Source organism: Tiliqua scincoides, chromosome 2, assembly GCF_035046505.1.
Source record: "Tiliqua scincoides isolate rTilSci1 chromosome 2, rTilSci1.hap2, whole genome shotgun sequence".
NCBI classification, from domain to species: domain Eukaryota; kingdom Metazoa; phylum Chordata; class Lepidosauria; order Squamata; family Scincidae; genus Tiliqua; species Tiliqua scincoides.
The window spans coordinates 207,436,976-207,451,628 of NC_089822.1; the positions used below are offsets into that span (position 1 = coordinate 207,436,976).

Here is a 14,653-nt window from a genome sequence, read left to right on the forward strand (position 1 = left end):
AGGTGCTGTATAAATGGCAGATGATGAAGATGATTTGGTGTCGGTGAGTTTTATTGAGTTTCAAGTTGCAATGACTTTGGGGGGGGAGGGTCTATTTCTGTGTGAAACTAAAGACAAATTACCAGTGTGCACTTATCAAGGAGTGGACCCCACCAACTTCAGTAGGACTTGCTGCCAGGTAAATGTGGCTAGGATTGGGTACTAGGAAGACTGCTGCAAAACAAGCTGAAGGAGTTTCTCTACAGGGGGAGCATACACTGAAAATGAAATGCCTTTTAACAGAGTTAGCAGGAGGATGTCCTGGACAATTATATCAAGGGCAAATGCAACGGTCATTGGCATCCCTGAAAATTTGCATCCCCCCATCCTGGTTATTTGCATCCCACTATAACTGGGCAACAAACCTCATTTTATATATGCTGAACTTCTAATCCCAACCCTACTTTTCCATTTTAAAAATTAAAACTACATTAAATATACATAGACCGGGACACAAATGTCCAGGAACCAAGAAAAAAAATTCTAAAAAGAGGTCACAAGTGTCCAGTGCTGGGATATATTGGACCAGGACACAGTTGTCCAGGATGCAACAGTCCTGTCACCAACAAGGGCTTCTTAAGGGAGAAGGTATTTGTAATGCAAAAAAGCAACAGATCTTCATTATTTGTCAAATTAAGGTGCATTTCAACAATCTTCTCTTAACCTGTCTAAGTGCATCTTTGTATGGAGACCCATCCCCACCCAGAGCTACCAATTCATGCATGCAAATTGTTAACTAGTTGCACATGACCGCAGCTGCTCAGAGTAGGTGCTCCTACGTAAGTCACATCTCACCAGATGCTTAAATTGGAGCATCTGCTAAGAGAATAAGAAAGCAAGGTTCTCTCTTGTTCTCTTTCTTCTCTTGCATGAAACCTTGAGGTTATGACAGAGGAAAGAGATGGCAGGTCTTCCAATATATTCAGCATGTGAAGGCAGCTGTAGACCATCCCTGTTAATGAGAAAAAAACTGATTTTCTCTTCTTGCATCCACCAACCCCTAGTTATTGACCACACCAGCAATGGTCCAACTTTTAGTGGGGTTGTAATCTATTGGGATGAACCCAGCAAATTTGAGATATTATTTGGAATGGGCAGGTGGGGCTCAACTGTCAGCCATAGGGTGGGGAAAGCAATTTTTGTGAGAAGGGACTTGTCCTTGAATTTGGGACAGTTACTATGACAGCTGCCAAGAATGCAGGAGAAAGATAGGTGTGATAATAATAGCATCAGCCCAGGAAAATTGTTTACCTAGGCTCTAGGTGTAACAGGGATACACAGGATTCTTGTGATACCCACAATCAAAAGTGGGTGCATGTCACCCTATATGATAAGCAGGCTGGTTCAGCTTCTCTTGCTTAATAAGATTTTATGCTCCTGCCACACCAAAGCACAGTCCACTCTGGCGTAAAAAGGAAATGAATGCACTGGTATGTGGGACAGTGGGATGAGTGGTGTAGCTCTTTTGGTTCCACAAGGATTTTTTCCTTTCATATGTTGATTCAGATGAGAATGAGGACATCTTACTGTACATGTAGATATTGCTTCTTGACTAGATTGGCTGGAAAGTGGTGGAGCTGGAAAGGAGAGTAAAGGCCAATCACAGAACAGCTTCTATGCTAAGTTAACTACATGTTGAGCAAGTATGCCAAAAGAGTGAGTACTTTGAAAAAACAAATATGTATTTTTTTCCTTATAGCTTCATAGCATGACCCCAACATGTTGCCTGCACAATTTTCATACCGGTTTTGCTATTGCCTGGGTTGTGGACTGATGAAGCCAGGCAGGGGTCCAAAGTATAGTGAAATTGTAGAAGAATGAATGGTGTAAGCATAAGTCTCCTTTTACAATGCTAGTGTGGATGTGCCCTAGAGGTCCATGGTACTCTATAATTTTACATTATCACCTGGATACTTTGTAGATACACATTGGAAAACTACATCAGCAGAAAAGGAAGGGGACCAGGAAGGATGCTATGACTTTTGTTTAGGAGTGGACAGTACTATTAGTGTGCCAACACTCCTGTAGTTTCCCTTCAAGTTTGATGGAGCTCTTCACCACAGATCAGAGATTTTCTCTGAACACTTTTGGAAATTGGAAATCTAATATTTGTAACAAGCATTTAGTGGAGGAAACAACAAACAAAAATAAACTCCAGTCATTTTACAACAAACTTCAGTTGTATCAATTAAAAAAAAAATTAAACTTGACCTCACTTCTTTGTTGTCTAGGTTGTGCGACTGGGAAGTGTAACCAGTTGGGAATGCCCCTTTGACACATTTTAAATCACAATAACTTTATTGCTACCATTACTAATTAACTAAGAAGAGATTAGACTAACAAAGAGAACCTTATCACTGTGCTACTAAATATTCTGTGAAGTTCATGTAGTGACTGAGAGGGAAGCTAAAGTACAACTGAGAGGGCATTCTTCACTCATAAGACCCAGGGGAAAAGCAGGTTGTGCGTCTTGCCCTCCCCTGACCATCGTCCCTACAATATCGAGAATCTCCCTTCACACATGTTCGTTACGGGTTACAAATCATAGTAGGTATGTGCAAGCTCTTGGTTTTAGAGGCAGGCTGCCTCTGATTGCCAGATGCAGGGGAGGGCACCAGGATGCAGGTTGTGTCTATTGTCTTGTGTGCTCCCTGGGGCATTTGCTGGGCCATTGTGAGATACAGGAAGCTGGACTAGATGGGCCTTTGGCCTGATCCAGCGGGGCTCTTCTTATGTTCTTATGTCATAACAATGGATATTTTGCCACCGTAGGATAAAAATCAAATCAAAAGCTGTGTTCATAATCTTGGTCTTTGTTTTGCCACACTGTAGTCCATATGTATCCTTAGGAGCAAAAGGAAGGGTGGTTTATTCCATCAGCAATGTCAAACTGCTCTGCAGCAAGAAGCTTCGTTTAATGATAGACGAATTGTCTCACCCTCAGAACCGCCATCTCATGTTGTCCCATTTCACTGGTCAACATCAATTCAGTTGTCACCTTAGTTCCACAGAATAGTGAGCTGGATTCCCTCCTACCTGTGCATGATTACCAGCACAGATTTGATGCCAGAGCTTTTGTGTTGCCTGTTAGGGAGCCCTACAGCTTGCTTAAATTGGTGACAAATAAATTGATCAGAAAAGCAAACAGACACATGACCTCTTAAGCTTCTTTGTCAAGGTTCTTAAGGTATGCTTTTAACCCAAAAGAACTAACATTCTGCATGTTACATAGAAGTAAATCCTATTAATTTTAGTGGAATGTAGGCTCCGTACAAATGGTAACTGAATGTGTGATAGACTATAACACATTGGATTGGGGTTCTGGGTGGTGTGAGTAACGACAGCACAAGGTACCTCTGCTATCATAAATGGCTGCTGATGGCATGCACACATTTTGTGTATCCTGCTATGGGCTTCAGCCATTATAAATGGTTTGAGCAATGGAGTGCCTGACTTTCAGTGTCTCAGCATCTGCTGGCAAAGGCAGAAAGGCAAAGCTATTGACAAAAAAGACAGCCATGCAAACATTGCAGAAGGCCTCTCTTGGTTGACCCTGAATTGCAGGAGGATTCAATTTTCCATAGTACTGCTGTAATTTGCAGCTCAAACCCCTCTGTCCTCTTTTCACCTGGGAGATAGCCAGCTGAGCAAGCAGCATTTGCAGAACAAAAGCTCCACTATCATACCTTGAGGCCAATTCTCACATCACATTTTCATACAAGCAGATTTATACAAGGATACACATATTTCTGTAATGTAAGGAAGGCCATGCATGTGTATTTTCTTTCCATCTGATACACTAAAAGTAGATGCTATGAGAGGCATCCTGGCTTATGTTCTAGAATGAAAAAAGTACAATGAAGCAACCATTCTGATCACATACATCCGTTTTTCTCAAACTGTGGGTTGGGACCCACCAGGTGGGTCACCATTCTGGCGGGTCCCCATTCATTTCAATATTTTATTTTTAATTTATTAGACTTGATGCTCCCATGGTTTGTGACTGCATTTGGGGAAATGTTACACATCTATACTTCGAACAGGCTACTATGTATATGCTTTTAACAATGATAGTAAATGGGATTTACTCCTGGGTAAGTGTGGATAGGATTGCAGTCTAGGATTGTTAAAAAAATTTCCTGCTTGATGATGTCACTTCCTGTTATAACATCACTTCCAGTGGGTTCCGATAGCTTCTCATTCTAAAAAGTGGGTCCTGGTGCTAAAAGTTTGAGAACCACTGGCATACATGATTATTTCCACAGTTGCAACATCATACAACACGTTACCATGGATATGACAAAACACCACATAGTAGTTGTTAGCAACAACTGGAACTGCAAGATGCATGGGAGATTATTCTGATTTTACTAAAACACTTCCATGACATATTGTGGTGTGAAGATTTGCAGCAGCACCACAATTGGTGTATTGCTGAAAGTGTTTTTTTTCCCCTCTACTGGTGATATTTATTTACTACATTTATTTACCTTTGCCTAAGCACGATTAGTTCTTGAAGCAAGTTGTTGAATTTTATACGTGCACTTTCTTTGTGTGATAAGGATGTCTTCCCTAGCAAATTTAGGTTGTTAGTGAAGTATTATGACTGTAGCTATTAGGCTAGACAAGTGGTTCTCAAACATTAAGCACTGGGACCCACTTTTTAGGATGAGAATCTTGTCAGGACCCACTGGAAATGATATCATGCTGGAAGCGGCATCATCGAACTGGAAAATTTTTAACAATCCTAGGCTGCAATCCTACCCACACTTACCCAGGAGAAAGTCCCATTTATTATCATTGTTAAAAGAATATACATAGTAGCTTGTTAAAAGTACAGGTCTGTAACATTTCCCCAAATGCAGTCACAGACCAGGGTAGTATCAAGTCTAATATATTAAAAATAAAATATTGAAATGAATGGGGACCCACCTGAAATTGGCTCGCGACCCACCTAGTGGGTCCCAACCCACAGTTGAGAAACACTAGGCTAGACAATTCTACTTTTCAGTTTTAGATTAAAAGAAGTAGGTATCCCCAACATTTCTCAAAACACTGTACCCTCTTAAATGCAGCATTAGTGTCTGAAGTTGGGAGAGAAAGGTGGGAGGGCAATTCAATCCACACATCCCCTGACTCCCCCCCCCCCCGTTTTAGCGAAATTATGTGTGTGTAGCCTTCTAAAGTATGACTTGCTGCTGCTCTATGCTCTTTTTACCTATTTTTTTTACTCTGCTGTTTTTTATGATGTGTTAATATGTTTTTATTTGTTTTTAAATTGTTTTTAATATGTTGTAAGCCGCCTTGAGTCCCTTCGGGGTAAAAATAAAGTTATTATTATTATTATTATTAAAGTAGGAGTTTAGGGTGACAGTCTCCCTCTGAAAGTAGTCTGAGCACTGGAAAGCACTTGAATATATATGCTACTAGAAGAGTCAAGGGATCAGACAATTCATCAGCCCACCTAATGGAAACCCAAATAATTTCCATGAGCAATACCAGGTTTATGGTAGTGAGCTTCTGACTCCCACACACTTCACAGAACACTAATATGGATTTCCGAAGCAGCCAGAGTCCCATTATACAGATTTTAATTTCAAAAAAGGCATTCTCTCCCACTTTGGCAGGAACAGTCTCTGTCAGTACAGACTGCCAACTCCATATAGCTACAGAGGATTATGCTCAAGCCTCAAGCTTGATTTTGTTTGGATTTTACAGATGGCTCCATCCTATTCCAGCTGCAATCCTATACACTCTTATTAGGGAGTAAGCCCCACTGAACATTGTAGACTTACACAGGAAGTAGACTCACAGATTGAATGGAGTAGAGTGACATGCAGACCAAGTCTAGATCAGTGGTTCCCAACTTTAGGAGACTGCGGACCACTGAGGCAAAAATTGGAATCATTGTGGACCACATGTGGCTATGGGTGGTCTGGCGTCTGCCCTCTCTGGTAGTCTGTTTCCCAAGCACTCCCCTACAGAATATCAGAGAGAATGAACTGCCCACACCCACAGCTGACAAGTGGTTGTAGCTGTGGGCAGTTTCCACCCTCTTTGCTAGTCTTTGGTTGGGATTGCTTGCTGAGCAAGACACTGGAAATGATCAAAGGTGATTTTTTTTCCTGAGACCTTGCAGACCACTTCTCAGGGTCTCGCAGACCACCTGTGGTCCCTGGACCATAGGATGGGAACCAGTGGTCTAGATCAGGGGTGTCCTAACATTTTGGCAGGAGGGCCACATCATCTCTCTGACACTGTGTCGGGGGGCCGGGGTGGGGGAAGAATTAATTTACATTTAAATTTGAATAAATTTACATAAATGAATTTATTAGAGATGGAACTTATATGAATGAATGAAGGTGTTGCAGTAGCTCAAGGCCTATAAAAGGCCTTGCATAAGGCAAGGCCAGCCTTTCCTTTTCTGCCACTGCTGCATCACAGATGTGAAACAGCAAGTAATGGAGGGAGCCCACGTCCCACAGCTCAGATGAGAGGTTGAACAGTTGTCCTCATGCTGAGAGCAGTTGCATTGGGCCAGCATGGGCTCCAGCAAGTCTCTGGAGGGCCAGAGGCCCATTGGAGATTGGGGGCTACCTAAGGGCCTGATTGGGAGCCCCTGAGGGCCGCAGGTGGCCCCCGGGCCGGGGTTTGGGCACCCCTGGTCTAGATGAAGGAATGCAATGCAACTGAGCAGAAAAAAGCCACTTATCCCAAGTGAGCACCAAATCGCTCCAGCAGGGGCCAGTGTGTGTCTATATTCTGTCCTGGCCCAGAATGAAGTGCCACCCCAGCAAAGGCAATATGCTGGATGTAGACAGGTTCTGGAAGATCTGCTCCAGCTAGGACAGGGGTCCTCACACTTTTTTGGCTCGAGAGCTACTTTGAAACCCAGCAAGGCCCGGAGATCTACCAGAGTTTTTTTTACAATGTTCGCGCCATCATAACATATAACATTTATGTGTACAATGTATGTTGGTGTACCTTGAGCCCCACTGAGTCTAACAGGACTCACTCCTGAGTAGACATGCCTAGGATTAGGCTGTGAGGCTGCAATCCTAGCCACACTTACCTGGGAGTAAGCCCCATTGAGTACAATGGGCCTTACTCCCGGCGTTTCCTCCCAGAGGCACCTGAAGGGGGCGGTCGGCACTCCGTGATCTACTCATTTTGCCTCGCAAACTACCGGTAGATCGCGATCCACCTATTGCACACCCCTGAGCTAGGAAAATACAGCACTCCCTGATGGCAGCCTGTGACATTACCATTTCACCCTGCTAGTTAGTTACATGTGCTAGATGCCTGCAGCTGGCCCCGTGAACACAACATGCTGGTGAGTAAACACCCCTTTTGCAGTTGCTGTGGCAACCAGGAGCATAATACAGAAAGGGCTCCCATGTTTCTCATTCACATAGCAACAGGCTGTGCTCATTAAAACGGAGCTGGCTTAGGGCACATCAGATGCTGCCCTGTTATGTCAAACTTGCTCCTGCGAAGGCGGCTCCGTCATAGGCATTCCCTCTCTCTTGCTGCTTGCTTCCTCTCACTATCTCCTGCTCCCTTTTAGTTCCTTTTGCACATCTTTGGGCGCATAATTGGGATAACTGATCACAAATGGTGCTATGTTAATATTACAGAACATTTGGCTGCTACCTCCCCCCCCTTCCACAACTACAGAGAGCAGAATTAACAACACTGCACTTTCTGGCCCAGCTTCTGTGACTTTTAACAGCAGCCCGACATAAAGAAAGCAAGCAGGAGAAGCTTTGCTGCATCACTTGCCAAGGGGATAAAGCTTTACTTGCTATTATTATTATTATTATTATTATTATTATTATTATTATTATTAACAGTATTTATATACCGCTTTTCAACTCAAAGTTCACAAAGCGGTTTACAGAGAAAAATCAAATAACTAAATGGCTCCCTGTCCCAAAAGGGCTCACAATCTAAAAAGATGCAAATGAATACCAGCAGACAGCCACTAGAACAGACAGTGCTGGGGTGAGGTGGGCCAGTTACTCTCCCCCTGCTAAAAAAAAAGGAGCACCCACTTGAAAAAGTGCCTCTTACTCAGTTAGCAGGGGTATCCATGCTATGCTTCTCCATGCAAGGCTGGGGTTAGACCAGGAGCACAGCCCATTTCAAAGGTGAACTCTAGAGGTGGCAGGCAAGTGAGGAGTGTATTCGAGTCAATTTTAGTCATGTTCACTGCATGTATCTCTCAGCCGTGAACATGGGCCTGATTTAAATGAATTTAGCTGTATGGGAGCCACTGTGCCTGTCTCAACATTGCTCAGCTCTGACATTACCTCAGCAGCAGCCTCACTTCTTGCACTACCAGGTAACATGAAAGGCCCTGGACTTCCAGAGAATCTGGGACAGGTGCTGAGCCCCAAAGAATGGCAATGTTAACTGGGTTGTACTAAAAACATTGTAATGAGGCATTCTCAAAAGGCAAAAATAAGAGTTGTGAGTTTCTAGGTACTGGTACGCAAGAATAAAGACCATCAGTTGGAGAATATGGATGGTGGTTTTTCAGGTCATTGCAATATTACTTGAATAATCCAGCACAGTGTATTGGAGAGACAGCTGTATTAGGACTGAGAATCAAAACCCCACTCAGTGATGAACTCCATGTCTGCCTTTGGAGCAATTGCTGATCTCTCAGCCAAGCTGACTTGGACAAAAATGAGAAAAGACTCAAGTGTGTCACCCTGAGGAAGGCACCTTGGAGGAAGGGTCTGATACAAATGGAACAGATTTCAAGCTGTGTGTTTGGACAGTTACGTACTGTGGTCTGACTCTATGGAAGCCTCATAAACAGGTGATCGTAACAGGTGGGCAGGAGGTCTGGTCTAGAGGGTAGAGCCTCCATTTGCCTGAAGATTAACATCCACAAGGTCGCCAGTTCGAGGCCACCGGCACCGTGCGACCTTGAAGCAGCTGACAAGCTGCAGCTGAGCTGTTTCATCTGCTCGGAGCGTGGGAGGATGGAGGCCAGAATGTTAAACCAGATCGGAGTGTAACAGCTTGAATGTGGTGGTTCTTGAAAGAGAGAACCTTCTTTCAATTTGTAAAAATCCCTGCGTGGATTTAATAAGCCTGCCTGTGTAAACCGCCTTGAATAAAGTCTTGAATAAAGACCAAGAAAGGCGGTATATAAATACTGTATATTATTATATTATTATACAGCAGGAGGCTGACCTCAATTTTGGGGTCTAACAACCCTTGTCTGCATACAGCCATAATGGCAACAAGATGGATTTTCTCCTTCAGTGGCTCTTTATGCGTGATGTGATTCAGATTTATCTTGTTCAGGGATGAGAACAGAGCCAGTTGGTGACAATCAGATTGAAGCAATTACCAATGTGAACCAGAATGTCCTGTAGGGCTGGCTTTTTTCTGGTAGGATTCCTGTGCCCTTAAACCTCCAGGATGCATAGGAATTCAGCAAGTGACCCTTTCCCCAGTGTATCGGGCAGGTTCCAGGTTCCTGTGGGCCCTGGGCCAGGTTCCTGTGGGCCCATGCGTTTCTCAAGTGGTAGATCCTGGAGGGCTTACTGGTTTCTCAGAGCAGCAGTGAACAGCAGCAGCAGGAGCTGTGTTCTGTCCAGTGCTAGCATGGCTGAGGTCACCATCATAATTCCTGCACAATGCCTCCAATGTAGCATTGTCCTGGACATTGTGCTCTGGACAAATGGCGATTCCGGTGCATTGGCAGGAAAGAGGGGAAAGGATTTAAAGGACCCACTGGGCTCTCCTGGGGCGCTTAGGCCCTGATTGCACATTGGGTCATAGCACATTGGGAGACAACCTGTTTTGTGAGAAGAAAAAGGTCCCTGATTCAGTATCCAGTGTCTTGTCTGAAATCCTGGGGAACCTTAGGCCAGCATCAACTAAGCTGCCCATCAGTGTAGGCAATACTGAACTAGATGGACCAATGGTCCGACTTAGGATAAGGCAGTTTCCCATAAAGCCATGTTCTGGTGCTACCCCTGCCACATACAATGCAGCAATCAGCAATTTTCACCAGTTGATTCTCTGACTGTCCTGCAGCTACTAGAAGGACAGCAGCTCCCCCCACCCCAAAGGTAAAACCACTGGCAATTCTGGCTGCCACTGAATCTTTGAGAAACATATTGCAAAAGCTTTGGTTTTTTGTTTTCCCTCTTCTATTAAGGCTGCAATTCTAACCACACTTTCCTGAGAGTAAGCCCCATTGAACAAAATAGGACTTACGTCTGAGTAGACCTGGTTAGGATTGTGCCCTTAATCAGTCAAATGATTGGCTTTTTTACCTAAGACAAATGTATACAATTCTGATCATAATACCTCTGAGTTGACAAAGTTTGCATTTTTATTAAATCAGTGATAAGTTACAAACAAGAAAAAAAATATAGAATTATATGTACAGCATTTTCAAAGACAAGCCAAAGAGGACCATAGGGTAGAGGGAGGGAAACTCTGTAGAACAGCAAAGAAGGTAGGTGTTTTTTTTTTTTTTTGTCAGCAAGTGATAAAGGGCAAGAGAGAGATTTGTACCAGCCAGGGTACAATACCATAAGGACTTGGTTGGACTGATGTGAAGAAGTAGGAATTGTCAGCTCCATCCCTTCCTTGTGGAATCAAAATACTGGGGTCTATCAGTGCTGATTAACACCTTCTGAGAATCTGACTCAATACGGTATGTTGATGGATCCATCATATTTTCCTCCATTGTCGGATGCAAACTTTTAATCCCAAAATTATCAATGCCTATAGGCACATATGATGTGTAGCACCAACTTTGTACATTTTAACTGCAGTTTGCACAGGAAATTACTTGTAGCTGAGAGCTAGACAATGGACAAAGATGCAATTTTCCCTTATAACTCTTAAGAGTTGCAGAGCTGTTATTAAGGCCCATTGACCCATTTTTTTCCAACCTAAATTGAGGTTTTTTTTTAATCTTTCTAAACTTGGTTGGTATAGTAACTCAGATGATTTTGAGCTCAATACAGCTCTGTGTATACTGCTATTTTACGGGAGCATAGGAAAAAACTGCAGTGTGCTCATGGATGCAATATTCAGCTTTTTGAGAATCTTAGCTTCCTTTTTCTTTAAAAAGGAAGCAACTTTCTAGCCTTATTGCTGCAAAGATACGCTTGAACGTGGGTGGGATATGCCTGCTGAATGTCAGATGCCAAGGATACCTGAATAGGATTTCCAAGGGTTGGGGCTGAGGTTTCAGTGTCTCCTCCCAGGAGAAGCAAAATCAGAATAAAGAATGTAAAATAGCAAATACTGCAGACTAAATTATGCAAAATAAGAAAATTATATGCATGATTGCATAATTTATTCAGGTTACAGAACTGAGCTTTTCTGAACACTGAATCCTCATTGACTGTGATGCCATGAGCCAAGAGCTCTTACTAAGCTCTGGCCAAAGTAATGCCATTTTAACATCAGCTCACTGACTCTTGCTTTCAGTCTTAAGCTGTGCGCCACCCCTCACAAAGTGCCTTTGTTATAGCGATAACACAGCCTCAGGAGCCAGCTTACAAACCTTTAGCCTTCATGCCTTCACTCGGTGCTTTTAGTCCCAGTTCCACAGTACCTTGGTACATGGAAGACCAGACAGAGCCAGCTTGCATTACCTTGCAAAAGCAACAACCAATGGGAGGGGTAAAGGGGGAGCTTGAGTAAGGCAGCGATGGAAATTTACTGAACTTTATGCCTGTTGAATGTATTGCTTTTAAATGAGTATAAAAGGCTGACTGTGTCCAGCTGGCATTCTGCACATGATCTGAGGCTATTGCCTCTGTGATGTCTTGCTCTGGTACCAGCAATAAACAAGCTGTTTTCTGCTATACCTTCCCTCGGTGTCTTCCACTGGGACCAGGGCATGCCGAGTAACAAATCTCATGCTGCCTTTATAGGCTCAAGGGCAACAACTGAGTGCAGAATTTTAATTTTCCTTTTTTAGTACATACAGTTCTGAAAATAATGCTGGTTTATGGTGAGCCAAATGGTTCACCACTACGGGCAAGGCAAGAGACCTTTTTAACTAGTTTTCTCCCAATTCATTCAACTGGTCATATTCTGCCCAATACCTTTTAAAAATAGGAGTTTGCCAGTATTTCCCTGAAGAAATATAATACTCCCATTGGCATCAGCTGTACTGATTTATAAGAAATGGGCCAAGGGCTCTTTTTCCAGTTAGTATATTTAATCCATTTGGTTAAACACTGAATGCAGGATTGTGGATTTCATGTTTTTGAGATGGCGACTTGTCTAGTCTGCAGTGTCAGAGATACATGTCAGTAACTGTAAACAGAAGTCATCAATACAGGCATTCGACCTGAGGTCTCAAGGTACCATCTCTCATGGGCTTGTTCCATCTAGGTAAGTGCCCTTAAGATAATGATGGACAGGGAGAACAGCTGAATTTACTAAGAGCACAATCCTATGCATGTCTACTCAGAAGTAAATTCTACTCTGTTCAATAGTACCAAGTTCCAGGAAAGTGTGCCTAAGATTGCGCCTAAGAGATTGGAGCAAAATGGGTAAGCACTTATTAGGGGTGCCAGTCCATGGGAACAAGACATAAACTCAATTATGCTTGATTGGCATGACATTACAGGTTCTGCCAAAGCATATGAGGATAGATTACCTGATACATCTGGTGGAAAGTAAAACATGAGGATAGATACCACCCACCCATGCAATGACAGTTGATTGGCAGCCAGTGCAGTGCTGGAATTTCTGATCCAGTTACAGATCAGGAACATTTGTGATTAATCAGTGTTAGGGCTTTTTGTGAGTAACAAGAATGGCCCAAATATATCTCCATGATTGTGGCACCAGTTTCCATCCATTAGAGAAGAGCATCTGGTGAGAGGAATTCTCCTTAACTCCCATTTTCCCAACCATCTCTTAGGAGGAAGCACAGGTTCAGAATCCTGTATGATGTTGACAGTCAGACAGAATAGCCATAAAGGTTTCTAATTCTTATTTGACTACAGTGAGAAATGGGTGGCTTCATATTAGGAGAGGAGTGATAGGGCTAGAATACTGAGGAGTTTCCTTCTTGGTACTTTCTGTCACTTCTAGGTCCTATATCTTCTATACAAGCCAGAATCCTTTCTAGTTCATCCTTGAAAGTGCCGTTCATGAGACGCAGCAGCACAGCATCTTCTCTAGTATCATCATCACAGGTCTAACAAGCTCCATCTACTGGACGGCCACAAAACCACCAGGTCTTTCCATACAGGAGAAAGAATTGTGGGTGATTCAAATTTTCCGTGTTTGTTGGATGATGGGAAATCAGATGGAGAGAAGCTCTTCCATAAAGGAGATCAGACAGGGTTATGGAAGGTAAAAGAAAATAACACTTCTAGACTGAGGCAGAAATTGTTCACCGGAAGCAAAAGCAAGATGCTGAGCCAGTCTTACCCACTACTGATGTGTCCTTAGCCAAGATCGGGGAGAACCATTAACCCGACTCACTGTTGACCAACACTGCTCTGAACAACTTTCTAGACTGTTCTCTCTCATCTCCTTACTTGCCTATACAAGTGGCTTTTCCCCTCACATCTTGTTTAGTCTTTTCCCATGTGATGCCCTTGCTTTGGAGTTGCCTGATGACAATGGCACCAAACAAAGCAGATGAGGGTCCCCAAAGGTTTCCCCTTTCCTGCCCCACAGCCCACCTTCCTGTTTCAGTATGGGGAAAACTTCTGCCTCTCAGCCTTCTTGGTAGCATTGGCTGTGGAGATCTTGGTCGTGTAGGTGGCAAGGTTGCCATTGGGCCCCGTGGCTGAGGAAGGGGGCAGCGTCAAGAAGGGAACAGGTTTCAGGCCGATGAAGTTGGAGAGGGAAATGGCATAAGGGGCACCAAGCAAGGTTGGGGGAGGTGCGGCCACTGCTGTCAGCGCTGGGGCTGGTGAAGGGGTGAGGGGCTGGGAGAAGGTCATGCCGAGGTCAACAGGGGGCGTCTGGGAGGTAGATTTGGCCGTCTCTAAACTGAAGAACAAGAAGGGAAAGAAAATGAGACCCATGCATGCATGCATATTTACATACACAAATGCAGACATGTGTGGGCATATACTTGGACATATATGCACGGCTCTATGTATGTACAAGCTTGCACATGGAAAAAAACATGCATAGGCGTGGGTGGGTATGTGCAATTTGTATAAAACATATTTACAAGTATGGATATACATGTGCACACACACGCATGTGTTTGCTGGCATAATGATATGCTGAAAGTGGCATTGGTTCTCTAGATGGAGTTAGAATCTGGCAAAATACTCATAGTAACCTCTTATTTGTTCCCTGCTATGTCATAATAACACCTCATTGGCTTTCAGAACAATCAGTCTCATTGGTCAGTTTCGAGTTAAGAAAATCTACTTTTTATTACATAAGGCACTTGTGTTTGCTTTTTTGGGATAGTTGGACATAACTTTTGATAGAATAAAAATATTTCAACACAGTTTGTTTCATTGTATTCTGCATTAAGTTACTCATTATATGATATATAACATGATGGCATTAAAAAATGCCAAGCTTTTCACAATTTTGACCAGTAGTGGTGTCAACCCCCCCCCCCGAGTGTGTCATCCAG

At 43.3% G+C, this 14,653-nt stretch overlaps 1 protein-coding gene across 8 annotated transcripts in view; it reads right to left on the reverse strand.

Annotated features, from left to right (window-relative positions):
* PCBP4 (poly(rC) binding protein 4) overlaps positions 1 to 14,653 on the reverse strand; it is an 82,006-nt gene that overhangs the window by 26,029 nt on the left and 41,324 nt on the right. For 2 of the 8 annotated variants that reach the window (XM_066614214.1, XM_066614213.1), the window contains exon 13: positions 10,378 to 14,046. The exons of 3 other annotated variants lie outside the window; for them this stretch is intronic. In XM_066614214.1, the coding sequence (XP_066470311.1) occupies positions 13,743 to 14,046 (304 nt within the window). In that variant the 3' untranslated portion in view covers positions 10,378 to 13,742. Of the gene's footprint in view, positions 1 to 843; positions 992 to 2,822; positions 2,884 to 10,377; positions 14,047 to 14,653 lie in introns of those variants that run through there. 3 more of the 8 variants (XM_066614216.1, XM_066614219.1, XM_066614220.1) reach the window with 3 other exon arrangements.